Consider the following 16854-nt stretch of genomic DNA (forward strand, 5'->3'; position numbering starts at 1 on the left):
TTTATTTACTATAATTATATGAAAACCAAATATTACACAACATATGTATTCATATTCTACACTACTTTTGAAAATGGTTTGAAATCCAGTTGCTTTGTTCCATCCAGTTGCTTACTGCATTTGTTCTCCAACATTCAATCAAGTAAGGACTTCCCAATAGCCATAGCTTGAAGAGGAATTGCTACCTCCTTGTAGGACATCAAAGATTAAAGTAATATAGATGCAAAATACAATACAAGCCCTCCAAAAATAACTCATTACAAGAATTTTCAGCTCCTGATAACAATTGTGTAGAGACACTTTGTAGCCTTATATAATTATGAAAAGTTTTCCAGAGTTATAAGATAATGAGAATACAGGAATCTTGGCTTATGATGATGTAAGAACTGCAGGTAACACAGAAGACAAGAACTTAACAGCATTGAAGCACATAATAAGGGAACTTTCTGCTTCCTCAAAAAATAAACACCAAGAATCTGCACTATAGCTTGGTCTTATGTCCAACATAAAAACTAATACTATTATCCACAGTTCTGCCTAAGTTTTTAATATCATTTTAAATTATAGTTAAGTTATGACATTGCCTGTTTAGGCAATGTCATAACTTAAAAAGATATTAATATAACTTAAGCAGAACTGAGGATAACAACATTTGTCTAAGTTCAACATAAGACCAAGCTATAGTGTTGAGTTCCCCACAACAACAATATGCCTCAATTCTGTAAATACTTTGCTTATCACTAGCACATTTAATGCTGTTGAGAATTTTGCTCTTTAGAATTTAAAAAATACATAATTAGCTATGTATCAACTGTGTTATTCACTGCCTCTTCATAGACTCATCACAACATTTCAATTCCATAGGCAATGGGACTGAAATGGTGTAAATATCAAGTTATACATACACTACGTTTTGCTTCAATATTTATTTTATTTAATTTTTCTGAATTCATCTGACATTTACTTTTCACTTTAATTACTTGTTACTTTGTTTACAATTTAAACTTATCCAAAGTGTGCTCGTGAGTTAGGGATTTAAACAAAAATCCTTAAACACAAAGTACTACAGGAATGGATGGATGGGAGGAGGGGGAATTAACCATGTGGGTCAAAGAACTAAAGACATGATTTTAAGTCAAGGTACTATTACAGAAAGATAAAGTCTTATCAAACTTAAAAGAATGAAGTTTGTGATGAGTCCTCTACTAAAAACATCTGCATCTAATTCAACAAATACTGTGACAAATATAAACAAATGTGCCAATATTCCCGGCACTAGAATTTGTGAATGCTAACATACAAATAAGTGTTAAACCCTAACATGTAGCACAGTGTTTTGGGCACTATTTTTCCATGATGAGGCCTGGATTTAAATTCCATATTGTATAATAAAATATGGAATGTGAACAGCCTTGATGTTGTAATTCTTGAGAAATTACAACATTACATAGATCATCCAGAACACAGAATACTGGAATGAGATCTTCAGCAGTTGCAAAACGGTACCTGGAAAAAAGTTATTACCAAAAGCAATGAATACAAGATTTGAAAATGCACCATCCAATGTTGAACAAATCACAAATAGAAAATGGTTAGATTCAACAAAGATAAATATGCAAAATACCAGCTGAAGTCTACAAGGAAAGCTTATCCAATAATAACTAATTGAATCTAATCAGCAAGTCAGACCAGAAGTTGCCAAAGGTAATTTGGGAAAAATTAAGTCAAGACTTGTAGGAAAAAAAAATTTAATAATGAATCTGGACAAAATTACATGGGTAATTGAATTGCTCTGAAAAAATGATTCTATCAAGAAAAGTTTTGGGAAGCAGTGCATTTTAATTTCTCCCCTACCCCAAAGGCCATATTAGCTCTACAAGCAGCTGGGAATTATGCCACCGGAGGATCCCTGTTCACAATCCCAAGGGACTTGCCACCCCTTAGGTCAAACCTAAATTGCCTCTATATCGCATCCAGATTCCCGCCTGCTGAAATGCTTCAGGCAATATAAGGCCTGGATACAAATCTAAAATGCTTTGTGGAGGATAGCAAATATAGAAAGCTACTCTAGCAGAGAAGACATGATTTTTTTTCACTGATTGTTAGCCACATTCAAACTGTTCTTAAAGCTCAGTAAGGTAGTGTTATAATCAATGCTTCATCTGCAAATCACAAATCTGCCTTGCAGGGATTGGCTCAGCAATCAGTAAAATAATCTGAACCTGCTAACATGGAAGTGCTTCTCTTTCTCTATTGTTAATTTTTCATGTATTATAGAGTGTGAATATCATACTTTTCATAGGTATTTAATATATATCCCTGTATTATATAGTGCCATGATGTATCTATGATAACTGTTAACATTCTTCTTGTAGTACAAGGTATTTGTAATCTGTAAAACCCCTAGGTGTACAGCTATGATGAGATATCACATATTATAGTAACTGTATAATAAAGATCCCATAAACATTCAAATTCTAAGAGAAAAACTATGGTCAGGCACTCAACACTAGTATTTTTTAAAGTCTGCTGCCTTGGCAGCAGAATAACTTTCTTCAATATAAATGAGCTGGATGATATTAATAATGAAGTGATGAACAATCTGCAAAATAAAGCATGCTCTATGATGTATCTATGATAAAAACACATGCGTGTGTTTTTAAAGTTTAACAGTATCAGCCATGCAGTACAAGGAATCAACAGACTGTTTCTTTGGCCAAAAAAATAAAAAATAAAAATAAGAAAATAACTAAAAATAAATAATAAAATAACCTGTTTCCTTCGTCACAGACATAACTATCTAGCTGGCCTTTGAAATCTCCAAGTTGTCAGCCTCAACTATTCATGGAGTAACTTATTTCAGTAATTAACAACTTGCTGGCTAAAGTAAAATTTCTTACAATCCAGTCATGAAACTTTCTCATTATTTTGAATTTATGGCCCCTAGTTGTGGGATCATTCATAGCAAAATTTCACCTTCATTCATGAGAGGAGACAGTAAAGCTGTCTCCTCTCAGAGCCTGCTTTATAGACACCAGTTCAGGTTATCTTTAAGGCACTTGATTTCCAGGCTCTGTAGCCACCATATTTGAAGTTTATGAAAATCTAATTAATGAGCTTCCAATCTTATGAACAAAAATTTTTGATGTTGGACATTTAATTTATTAACTCATATCTCAGTCTTATGAACTTTTCCACTACTTTATAAAGCACCACCTTTTGAAAACAAAATTATAAATATTTTTATTTTTTAGGTACTATTTTTAAATTTAACTATTTAACATATACTGTACATGGAATTAAACATAGCGCACTACAGGCAACTTTTGATTTACAAACGAGTTCCATTCCAAGACGTTGTTCGTTATATATATTTTGCATTCCTGAGCTTTTGTGATACATATAGTATATGTCAGCAGCCATTTTAAAGCATTAAAACCATGTACTAAACATCGAATGGTCTATGCAATACATTTTATTATCATGTATTCGCTATGGTTTATCATATATGATACGTAATGTAAAATAAAATAAGAAAAGAATAAAAAAAAAAACCAAGATATCATACTTGTTAATTTTAATTATACACAAAGAGTTACAAAATAGAAATAAAGAAAATGAGTACTAACATAATATACGTACTGTACATACATATGTATTCAACTTTTACTTGTCAATATCTTCGTTAGAGTTCAATATTTTCCACATAAGTGACACTAGATGCAGATGAAGTAGATGGAAGGGCATCTGATAATGAAGAAACAGCTGGGTTTTCCACTTTTTTAAAATTCTTTCTATATTTGCATGTTCTTCTCCAAAGATTGCCAACCCCTCAGAAATTGATTTAAAAGCTGCAGCCATTTTCTGCCTTGTAAATGTTCTAGGAGGCTGTGGAATATCAGGTTCTTCTGTTACTTCAGAATTTAGATTTGTCTCTATTTCAATTATTTCATCAGTTGTTAATTCCTCAAAATGTGAGTCCAAAAGCTCTCTCACATCATGGTCGAAATCCATTTTATTGCCCAGTTCAACAATTTCTTCAGTTACGGGTTCTACTGGCTCCTCAAAATCACTTAAATTATTCATAAACAAACTGTGGACACAAGTTTTTCCATACACCAATTAAGTTTGATTCCTTCACAGCTCCCCAGGCACCAGCAATGTTTTGCAATGCATTATAAATGTTGTGCGCCTTCCAGAAATCCCTTAAGTTCTTCTCTCTGTCTATAAAAGCAATGGCTTGAGAAAACGTCTGCCTTAGGTAATATGCCTTAAAGGAGGAGTTGTTTCCTTAACCGCTTCCACAATTCTTTAGCTTTAATAATTGTTGCGATACTTGATTGGTTCACACCATAATGACGAGCTATGTCCACCTGCTTCTGACCTCTTTCTGTCCTTTTTATGATGTCTAGCTTAGTTTCTAAACTAATACTGCATCTTTTATTACTACCACTATCAGCACCAGCACTACTATTTAAATTTGGACCCATGATCGCTTAAATTTTTAAAAATTTATTTTTAAGTCACCAAATGCAGAAATACACTTAATGGTGTCTATAAAATAACTGATCACGTTTGTTGTTGTGCGACGCGAACGATCAGTGGGGCCCATTTTTTACTGTGTGTTCGCAGTGCTGCTATTATCCATTTCAAGTATCTTTGAGACTGGAAGAGAAAGGGATGGGGAAGCTTCCCATTCCCAGACCCCAAGTGAACCAACGGTTGACGGTCTAAGATAACCTAAGCAAAGCAAGTGATGATCCTATTATATTATAATAGGGGGAAATCGCTGATTTCTTTCCCACGAGAAAACATTCTACACAGCGTGGCATGTAAACCAACATTTTTTTTTTTACTGACTAGATTAATTTTATTAACCAAGAACTTCAGTATAATTATCATATAATAATTTTCTGGTAATTATTGTAATAAATAAATTTTTTAAAATGTTTATTTATTTAAACCTTAAAATTATGTTCACTATACATTTGGCATTTAATTTTATAAGGAACTATCTACTGGCGACTTATAGAAATTTTGAATGATTTGTGACATTTGTTATAGCAAATGTTCGTAAACTAAGAGTTGCCTGTATTTAAAGTAGGGACCAGCAAATGGTTGATCATAAGGCATATTTTGGTTCAATCAATCAGATTGCAATGTACAGAAACAAAAATCTCAAATCTGACAGCCTTGTGGATATGGCATGTTCTGAATTTTAAAAAATTCTGGTTTTTTGTAGGCTATGCACATAGCCTAAGTATTCAGGGATAATTCATTATTTTTATTAGATAACACAGTAGCTATATAAATCTCCACAGAATGACAGTTGGCAGCATTAAACCAAAATGTCAATACATACTGACGGATTGATCCAGTGGGTAACACACTTACCTAAGAAATAAAGGTCGCAGGTTTGAATGCCACTTCCAGTATGGATATTATGATTGTGCATTATTTTTTTAATATGAGGCATAAAAAAGACGTACTACTGCACTATTTAAGTTTATGCTAAACCAGTTCTGAATGTCTCGACAAAATGAATGATTTATACCACTGCAAATAAACAATAGCATGCATTTTAAAATTGATATTAGGAAATTAATGGAATATAGTTCATAAATATAACATCTGTATGTGTCTGATGTATCTATCATAAAAAAAAACACTTGTTTTTAAGTCTGGCCAACCTATTTTCTCTCTGCCCTTGTACAGTCAACTACCCTTGGAGAAATATTAAAACAGTTCCAGACTTTTGACACTTCCAGGTTTGAGTTTCTACTCTAATATAATTTTACAGAGAACACCAATGCCAGAAACCTCATTAATTACTTGCTTGATTTAAGTTTATTTTGTTTATAAAAATTCTGTTACTTCAAATTTATATAGCTACTTAATACATTTTTTATAATAAAAAATTATAGTAATTCTACAACCAGGGTATTTTATTTAAGAGAGAGGGGTATACTTAAATGGGCAGTATTAGTATTAGCAATGGCCACATGGTGCAAGCATTTGAATAAGAGATTGTGTATTTTGTAAATGTAGTTCATATGGTAGAAAATATTGTTGGCCCCTTACTTAAAGTATATTTTTGGTGAAATGCACCATCAAACACATATGATAAAATTGCCAATACCAAGAGATTTCCTGTTAGATAAAAATTCTCTGTTTAGAATAGTTTAAATCATTGCTAGGAAGATGGGTGTTGTTGGGTTTAGAAGCATCAGGGACTAAAGCTATGTTTCTCCGGGTATATTGTCTGTAAATTGCATCTTCCAAGGTTGATTTTCTGTTTGCTGGACAAAAAAACCATGCTACCCTTGTCTGAGACCCACTATCCAAGCACGTTGCAAAAAAGACCCATGAAAATTCCACCCATCACAATGGGATTCAAACTCAGGTCTTTTCCACCTGTGGGGGGTAGGATGGCAAGGGCTTGCCAGGAAGAACTGTTTGCTATTCTTTCCATGTTTCCAATGATAAATAAGCAGCTTCATAATTTTATTGAAACTATACAAAGTGCAAAGAGTTTCCATACCTAATGGAAGTTTCCACATTATAATTTGACTTAGAGAAAAAGGCTGGAAGTTAATCAATTGTAAGCACGAGCTAGAAAAGTGTTGCTTTTAAAACTGTTTATTTCTATTTATATTATGCAGAAATAATAGTTCTCTACACACAACTCCAAAGCTAAACTTCTAACAGATTTTTATTAAGCAAAAATGTATACTTCATTAATTCATGAGTATTTCTTCCTCAAATAAATATTTTTATTACCATGTACAATCCACCACTATTGTACATGGCAATAAAAATATTTTAAAATCTTACTGTTAAAAATAAGTTTCGAATATAGGATATATATCTTATATAAATATTATATACATTATATTATGCTCTTTTTTTTGGAATACATCCCCTTGTTATACCATTTATATCTGTTGAAAAAATATTGCTCCAGATTTACAAACTTTTTTTTTATGGCCTACTTTCAGGAATGCATGGCATTCATAAATTGGGAAATTACTTACATGATATGGAACTTCAAGAATATAAAAAATTTAGAAAATTTTAAATTAAAGTTACATATAAGTAGGGCTGATATTCATCCAGTAAGCACTGGTACGGCCATTCTGGTTGCTAAAATATTTAAATACCTCCATACCAGTTATTAAATAATATAATAAAATACTATGTTAAGTAGCAAAATTAGTAAATATAAATTCTAATACAAACTCATAATTCACACTGTGAACCAATATTAACTCACAACAGAGATAGCCATATACATCATATTATAGTGGCCATGATTTTACATGATGACAACTGGCAAGCTAAAAATGCAGCTTCTCATGAACATCATTTTGCATCCCCAGATCTTGCCTGACTTTTGTCTTCTTTCTCTCTCTCTCTCTCTCTCTCTCTCTCTCTCTCTCTCTCTCTCTCTCTCTCTCTCTCTCTCTCCTTTCCCTCCCCCAAGCGGTTTTGTCCTGGTTGAGCATGTCAAGTGATACTATTACGACAAGGTGCCATTCTGAGTTAATGCTATGCTTTTATAGCTATTCTTCATATATCAACATTATCACTTTTAATAATTTATTCTGAGGTTACAAGAATTTATGTGACTTCAGAAAATATCAATGACTATTATTAGCATCTTTTTATTTTACAGCTAACTTTTCAGGAATATAACCTGAGCATTAAGGTATTTTCAGACTTATCACAGACTTATTAGTTTGTATATTGAAATTTATACTTACATTCTCGTATAATTAAATATGCCATTGAAAGAATTACTGTATGTCCACTATAGATATAATCTCCACAAAATGTATGCCGTCCATTGATAGACAGTCCAAAGCCACTTACCAGGTGAATCACTCTTTTTAATATTATAAGTGGACTGGTTGAATTGGCCTAATAATGTAAACAATTTTGATTTAAAATAAATTAACAAAAAATGGCTTTATTTTTAATAATATACTGAACTCTCAAAATAATCACCCTGTCATTGAAGTAGCAATGTTGATTTAAAAATAGAACAAATATTAAATACCATTTAAACACATTTATCACAAAGACATGGAGATAATGTCTCCAAATAATATCCTGTTAAAACTGAATTATCATTGTTTCATCATGTAGTACACCAAAGAAGATCTTCAAAATTCACTAAACTGGTTGCTTAAAACAGTAGGTCCAAGATTCTTGAAAATCCAGTAGCTCTTTAGAAATTACCAATTAAAGATATTTAATTATAATAAATATTAAATTAGGATAATTTAATAAACTATTTTAAATATTAAAATTATTATTCAATATTTAACTTATCTGAAAATTACACTGGATTTTATTTTCTAGACAAGTACAAAATAATCCCAAATATCCAAAGACCTATCATACACTGTTCAAAATTATCAAATGAGTAAACATGCATCACTTAGTTTGAGAAAGTTTGGTTAGTACTGTAGTTCTTTACTTGAATGATGCATCCCTTAAATTGGGGACACAGAGAAATCCAATAGCTGCGAGGGTGGTTCAATAAAGAATCGCCCTGACCTAGCTGCTAAGGCGCTAGCCTGTTGATTCTTGGCACAGGTTTTAGTCCTCCTCTACATAGCCACAGTGCAGATTTACACATTTTTCCCATCGATGGATGAGGCTACAGATACCAATTTTGTAGAAGTGGTGAGGCTGGTCTTTGAACCATGACTCTGTTGCAAAAATGAGTCTCGTTGTCAGGGAAGTGGGTCCCCCAAAGAAATGATTTGAGGGAAGGAAACAAGAAGCCCAATGGTGCAAGATCAGGTGAGTAGGCTGGATGGGGCAGTATTTCATATCCACAAGTGGCCGCTTGTGTTGTTGCAATTTCAGAAGTGTGAACTTCTGAAATTGTCTTGAAGCATTCTCACACCTTTGGACAGCATGCCACACCTAAATGTTTTGATTTTCTCCTGTAATTTTGTGAGTAAGGGCATAATAGGCACCTGTAATTGTTCTACCTTTTGATAGGTAATCAGTAATTATTACGCCTTTCTCATTCCAAAACACTGTCAGCAAGACCTTTCCTGCCGATGCTTGGACCCTTGCCTTCTTGGGGGATGGAGAACCATGATGTCGCCATTCCATGGACTGCTTTTTACTTTCAGGGTCGAAATGGTGTATCCAACTTTCATCCTGAGTGATTAGATGAGAGGAAAAAAAGTCTTCCTCATTTCTTTTGGCACAGGGCTAACGATTCTTATGATTTCTGTTGTCGATCAGCCTTCTGGAAACCAGTCACTGATCGTGGAATCCATCTTGCACTCAATTTCAGAAAATACACATGGTCATGGACTGTTTCAACAGAGCCCATACTAATCTTCACCTCCTGGGACAATTCATGCACAGATATCCAACAATCTTCCATGATTAGCGACTTTTCTGATCGTGCTATCATCAATGGCTGAATGGGGATGCTCTGGAATGGCTCAGATTCTACTGATGTCCGGCCATACCTAAACTGTCTATGCCAATAATTCACAATGCCATAGGATGGGGCTTCATCCTTATATACAGCAGTCATCTCCTCGTGGATTTCTTTAGAAGATTTCCCCCTTCAAGAGCAGATACCGGATTACAGCTCTGACTTCAACTTTGTCCATGATGGTACTTCGTCACATGTTCAGCTCTGTAAGAAAAACAAATTATGACAGAGGGCTGAAATTTTATACCTTTAGTACAGAGATATGTATGATGCTACACACAAAATATCATGACTCTGTGATATGTGATAGTAGGTGAGGTGGATTCTTTATCGAACCACCCTCATATCTGTTTTGATGTGCCTCAGAACAGCCATCTTCTACCCATTTTTATTTAATATTTATATAAACAAGTTACTTACACTAGGCGCCTCCATAGCCAGGTGGGCAGGAGCAGTAGTGCATAGCACACGCTTCTTGATTAGACCGGGGTTCGAGCCTGTGACCACCAAATATGGAGGATGCAGAAGGTCAGGGAATGACCATCGCATATCCTCAGCCTGGATAAAGGGTGAGGGTTGGCATCAGGAAGGGCATTTGGCCGTAAAAACTGCATGCCAAAAAACAAATAAAAAAACACACTGACCCCCTATAATAATGGGAAAGGGCGAGGACAAAAAATAAACGAGTTACTTACACTGAACAAATTATCAGTATATAGATGATACCAAAATACTGGCCATGCTTATCAAACTGAAGGCAACATCCAACATTACTTTGATCTGGTATAGAGCAACAGCAAAACAGAATTTTTCTTAACCATGATAAAACCAATTGCATAATTCTAAAACAGTCACAAGTAAAGAGAAGATATTATTACAGAGTTCAAACTGCAATGCCAAAAATTCAACAGGAAACAGTTTCGTTCTAAACTACTTAAATAATGAATATATAAAACAACTTTTAAAATAATTTTAAAATGTACACTGAATGAGTATATATCGCTTTTAAACCAAATTTTAATTACAAATTCTAACACAGGAAATACTGGTACTTACCAAAAAAACATTATATACAATGCCCTCATAAAAAAAAATCCAAAGTTAGGGAAGGAAAGAGAGAAAAATGGAAACAGAATTTAACTAACTTCTAATCTGATGCAAATGAGTAGAGCTTTTTAATGGTTCTCAATTAACTAAAGGTTAACAAATAGGTAATATCCCAGGTGTAATCTATGGTTGCTGAAACAAAGACTGAATTCAAAGGTTCAATTTAAAAATTATATATACTTATGAGGTGGGCATCAACCTCATAACTGAATCAACACCAAATTTTAATTTGCAATTAAAATTTAGTTAAAAGTACATATTCTTAAAATTTGCTTTATAAATGCATTATTCAAGTAAACAGTCTAGAGCACAAATCTATGCCATTAAGTTTTTCGCATGCCTAGTTCAAATTTTTTGCACTACCTCTTACCTCTTTTTTAGAATTGATTTAACAGAATTTCAAAAGTGAGTTTGGAAATGCTGCCTGAAGAAAGGAACAGCTTAGTATATTAAAAATGTTCCAGATTTCAGAGTTTCTCAAAATTACAGGGTCAACTAACTGTTGATTATAAAAATGTGGAAGTGTTATTTGTTTAATTTTAATTCCTACCACCATGCCTTTTGCCCGATGATTAAAACAATTAAAAAATAAATTTTCAACAAAAATTACTTGTTCAATGTTTTTAATCCTTGAGTGAAAGGCATGATGATCACCACAAAATACATGTATTAAACAAGAAAACCATTGATTTGTAGAATGTATTAATGAAGATGAGGACTACAGAGTTCAGGGAAGGAACTCAGTACAATATTACAGTTATACTTGTTTGTTTATAATAATTATTTTACAAAGATTTAATGTAATGGCAGAAATTTTCATTATGAGTTAAAATACAAGTTGGGCAAGTCTATTTACACAGACATGATCATCTTGTAAATAGTGGATTCTGTATAACATATGACACAGTGAATTTTTGGTTACTGATGTGGCATACAACCACCATCCCACATTGAAAATCTGTACATTCCAGTCCATAACCAAAACTGCTGTTACACAAGCAGACTCATGTCTAAGCCAATACACATGCATGGGGGAAATTCTTGCACAGCACACAATACTTGTGGAGGGGGAATCCAATTACTTTTGATCATATAGCACGTGTGGAAAGACCAACAGAAGGTTCCCATTTCAAACATCTATGGTCTTAAAAAAACACGAATTTTTGGAATTACTTGTATGTTTGCCTTCAGATTAAATATACAGCCACTCCCTGATTAACGTAAGGGTTGTGTTCTGTGGAACGCTATGCAAGTTGGAATTTCCCTAAATAAATATTTAAGGAAATTCTGACTTGCGTAACGTTCCACAGAAAAACTTACGGAAATTTGAATTTCCGTAAGTAGAGTATTACTTAAGTCGGGGAGTGGCTGTATTATGTTCCTGCACTAAAAAAAATTAGTGTCTACAATAGGAAAGACACTGTACATTTATATAATATAAAACATCATGAAACCTTGTCTCTGACAAGTCTGGACAAATCAAATACCCCTGGGGATAAAGGATATCAGAAGAACAATGCGATAAAATTCCAGTTATCTGAATATCATTTATTCAATTTTTTTTTTTTTTTTTTTGACATATTTGATATTTAACTGTAAAGAAATCAAACTATCATATGAATATAATAAAATCATGACTCCACTCATAGAAAGCAAAAAAAGAGTAAATTTCATCCAGATCACTTTTGTATAATACCAACTGCACTGGTATACTCTCTCTCTCTCTCTCTCTCTCTCTCTCTCTCTCTCTCTCTCTCTCTCTCTCTCTCTCTCTCACACACACACACACACACACACACACACCAGTGTGACATCGCTAATCTTCCTGGCTTTTTTCACAGGCACAACTTCAGTTTCAAGTTGTCTTTTAAACCAGTGTTTCACAACCAATGCGCCACAAGCACTCACCACTTGGAATTCCATGCTCAAAATTAAAATATGAATGAGTTTAAAATGAAAAAATGAAAAAAAACAAGAAAAAAAAAAGAGTTGAAAATGAAAACATTTATATACAGTATATAGTAAGAAAAAATATACACATTTGTACTAGTGCTCCTAAATTATGGAAAACTTCGTGTTGCTTCACATTTTATTAAAGATTGAGAAACAATGCTACAGCCTAATGTGCACAAAATGCACATTACGCTGTAGATTTTCTTAGTGATCCAGGTTATCACTTTTTGAGAGGTGAGGAAATAGTTTCACCATTACATACCAATCCAAATCAGATAGGAATTGAAAATGAAGAGAACATTATGATGACTACATACATGGAACCCAACATTCAGTGAAACATTTCAATAGAAAACAACTGATATCTTTATTTTAAAATTGTATGAAACATGTGATGTGTAAATAGGTTTGCCAGACGTTCTTTATTTCAAAGGACAATCCTTTATTTTAGCCAAAGTGTCCTTGTACTTTACTAAAACGAGAAAGGACGCAATCTATCCTTTATTTTCATTTTTCAATGCCTGTGCCTCATAATGGCAGTGCCGGATTTCCGCACAGGCGTACGCTTCGGACCCCACATGCACAGGGCCCCCCCCCAAACTGAATTACAATTTCATTTAAAAGCTTTTAACAGGGGATAGGTAAAAAACCCCTCAAATGCAAAATCCACCACTGAGAAATGAATCATTGAGAAATGCTTTCGGCAATTTAGATAGTGATGTAGAAAACATTGTCTTGAAAATATAAGGTAATTTTTCTGTTTCAGCTAAAAGATGGGATAACCTTAAAGAATTTCATGAGTTTGCCGAAAAAGAGTTTAAGGAAATTAAGGCACGTACCAACTAGATGGCTTTCTTTACAACCATATATATAACAAATTTTGCTTCCACGGATGTCTTTGAGCCTTTATTTCGTAAGCAAACCAAAAGACTGTTCCAAACAGCTTTTTAAAATCTTTCAAATTAATGAAAATTCAACAGAGGTCCCTATAATTATAGAATTATATTTTCTTTTCTCAATGTATGCAATCAAAATAATTTGTCAAGCAATAAAAGAGCTTGAAAAGAATGAAACGTGTGCCAGTGATATTTTTTATATAAGGAATGGATTTAAAAAATTCACTGAAGAATCGTCTTGATCAAGAATTTTTTGGGTATAAAGTTCATCAGAATTTTCAGAAATTAGAACCTGTAATTAAAAGCACAGTAATAAATGATTTCAAAGCATTTTATGATGCTGCATTGAAATATTTAGGAAAGAAATTTTTATTTTAATGAAAATACCCCTTTTTTGAAACTCAGCAAATTAAGCCTTAAAAATGGTTTTCCTAACTATGACCTATTTGTTGAAGTAGCAGAATATTTTAAATTAATAGAAAAACTAAAGTTGGATATGAATGATTTATTTGATGAGATTTCAGTACTGAAAACAAGTACTTCAAGTCAATGGCATTTAATTTTGAAGTGTTGATTTTAAGCCTTTAAATATTTTCAAGGTCATTTTGTATGTTTTTAATAATGTAAAAAAACATTTATTTTATCTAAATGTCAGTGCCAGGGACTTCAGCAAATTAAAAGATTTTTAGTGTAATGAACTCAAAGTGGAGGGATGGGCAAAATAGATGTTCAGTTTCACTCATTAAAAAAGCAAACTAATGACCTACTTCAATTTTAAAGATAACTGTTTAGACTTTTCTGAGAAACTTAAAAATGATGCCGAAGTTCTTAAGACTGCGTGAAGTAGTACAAAATATGTTCAATGTGAATGATTGAACCCCCCCCCCCACCTACCTAAAATTACTTTAGCTTCATGTCAATTAATGCACTAAACTTGCATTAAAATATTTGGATCAATTCATGCTTTTTATATCATTCATAATCCTTATATATCAATCCATATCCTTCCCCATAGAAAGCCATGGTTTACCATTAAATATTTTGAATTCTAAATTAAACTAAAATTGGCAAATATTTAGTCAATACGAAAATCTAAAAAATATAAACAAAATGTTTACTTATTAACTAAAAATCACTGAATTTTCCTTTTTTGGGGAAGGAGGAGGTGGAGTGAGAGTTGGAAAGTGGTAGCATTAATTATTTTTGAGTGTGCTTTAATCCAGTCATAGAAATCTGGCAACCCTATGTGTAAATAACAAATGAAAATTACTGGAATTTTCTCTCATTCACATGCTCCCCTTTTATATGTAGACAGAGTGCATTTTGAAATCTATTATATGAAAGAAATGCCTAAACAAAATACCTCCATCCCAATTATTTTGAATAACTATGATTCTGCTGTAATGTTACTCATATATAGGTTACATTTAAAAACACTTACATCATAAGCAAACACATTTTTATTTAGACTTTTTTAGAGAAGAAAAATCTTCCAGAAGTTATCATATTATTCCAATACATATATTTAAGTGCAACAGAAAACAAGTACAGGAATACCTCGCATAGCGCAGTTTACAAATTGAAAAATAAAACATTAACTGTGTTACGCACCAATACATTTGATATGTATGTATGTATGTATTATAATACTAGCACCTAGGCCAATGCATTATAGAGTCAAGGTCATTCTGACTGTTGTTGAAACTGCCATTATATACAGACTCTGCTAGCATTTATAGATTAGTAAACACTATAGATTCCAAATGGTGAGTAAGCTGTGCGTAAGTAAACTGATTGTGCGTAAGCTGTACAAATATTTTTTGTTGTGTATTTTTATTAAAAATTATTTTTTAAAAACGTTACACCTTTATACACAAGTATGAGTGGAAAGAAGTAATGTAATGGCGCTGAGTGTTCTTCTAGATCCAAACATCGAACGAGGTATGAAAGTAAGGCAGGCATTGCAAAATGACATTCGATGTTATAAAGAGATGTATGCAGATAAAAAAAAAAAAAACTGTGCAAACTAAGATGATCAATTATTTTTCAAAATAAAAATACAGTACATACTTCACTGATATTCTTTTGATATGTACACACTGCAATAAAAATCATTTCTACTGTACTTTACTAGTATTTTTAATTTTTATCATTTTAGTTTCTTTTTTTGCAAGAACTTCGTGAGCATTAATTTATAATAAACAAACACCTATATATTTTTGCAATTCGACCCATATAATCAAATTGTCGGAACGCATTACATTAAAATACATACTAATAATACCTCAATCAGCGCAGTTTCTCATAGCGCGGTATTTTTTTGGCACGAATTAACCATGCTATGCAAGGTATTTCTGTACACTATTTAAATGCTTTCAAATTAATTTATAATAATTCTAAGTACCAGATTAAAAACACTGCTCCCCACAAATTTTGGACAAAATGATAGTTTATTAAAATAAATGAAAGCAACAGATTTCACAAAAAAAAATTTCCGAATAATTTTTTATGCCAATTTTGATGACATTTCTATATCCTCGTGGCAATGTCTGTATTAAAGACATTTCCATGTTCAAGACCTGATAATAACCTCAAAGATTTAGGAACGTTATCAAAATTGGCATAAATGTTTTTTTTTTAAATTACTGGAATGCTTCTTGTAGAGTCTGTTACTTTTATTTATATCAATAATTTTGTCCATTTACATGGACAAAATTACATGGAATAATTTACATGGAGTGTAGCATTTTTAATGTGATACTTATTCCCAGATATATTTTTTCTCTTCCAAAAAAACTTAATTTATAATAATTTAATATAATGTAGTACCTGAATTTATACCAATACAGGACAGGAACATCAACATACAGACATTTATTAAGCAAATTCAACAAATTTTAAGTAGAGAAGAGTTTCACCATTCTAACCCTTCTGCAAGTATGCATGTACACACACATTTTCAAGGTGTTTTAAATGCCACAATGACAAATTATGTCTGTATATATTTCATACTGTCTTGAAATTCCACAGGAACATGCTATTGTCTATTAATTATGTTTACAATACTACAGTTTTATGTTTATGACAGTTTCAAAAATCAATATAGGAAGGTGCAGCCTTTCAACAAAATTCAAGAAATGTAGCTCACACAAGCTGAAACTGAAGAAATTTTCTGGAATACATATCCAGATGAAACTGAGCCAAATAATACACACATTAATAAAGAGGATATTGCTTCATCAAGAAAAAGTAACAAGTTATTTTATGTTATTTTAAAATATATGTCTTTATTATAATCAGCAGTAATATATAGTTACTGATGACTGATATCATACCTATAAAAGCAGTTATTTAAGGGTTTAATATATCAGGTGCAAGTCAAACATTTCTAGACTGGCCATGTGGAGTGCTAACCACATGTGGTTTAGC

At 32.5% G+C, this 16854-nt stretch overlaps 1 protein-coding gene across 1 annotated transcript in view; it reads right to left on the reverse strand.

Annotated features, from left to right (window-relative positions):
• The window catches only part of LOC150083513 (phosphatidylcholine:ceramide cholinephosphotransferase 1-like), a 152831-nt gene that overhangs the window by 19101 nt on the left and 116876 nt on the right, over positions 1-16854 (reverse strand). Inside the window, exon 4 of the mRNA XM_090377326.1 lies at positions 7764-7920. Coding sequence (XP_090233452.1) covers positions 7764-7920 — 157 coding nt within the window. The remainder of the gene's footprint in view (positions 1-7763; positions 7921-16854) is intronic.

This window comes from Mastigoproctus giganteus, chromosome 7 (assembly GCF_048544385.1).
Source record: "Mastigoproctus giganteus isolate SK-2022 chromosome 7, ASM4854438v1, whole genome shotgun sequence".
Lineage (NCBI taxonomy): Eukaryota > Metazoa > Arthropoda > Arachnida > Uropygi > Thelyphonidae > Mastigoproctus > Mastigoproctus giganteus.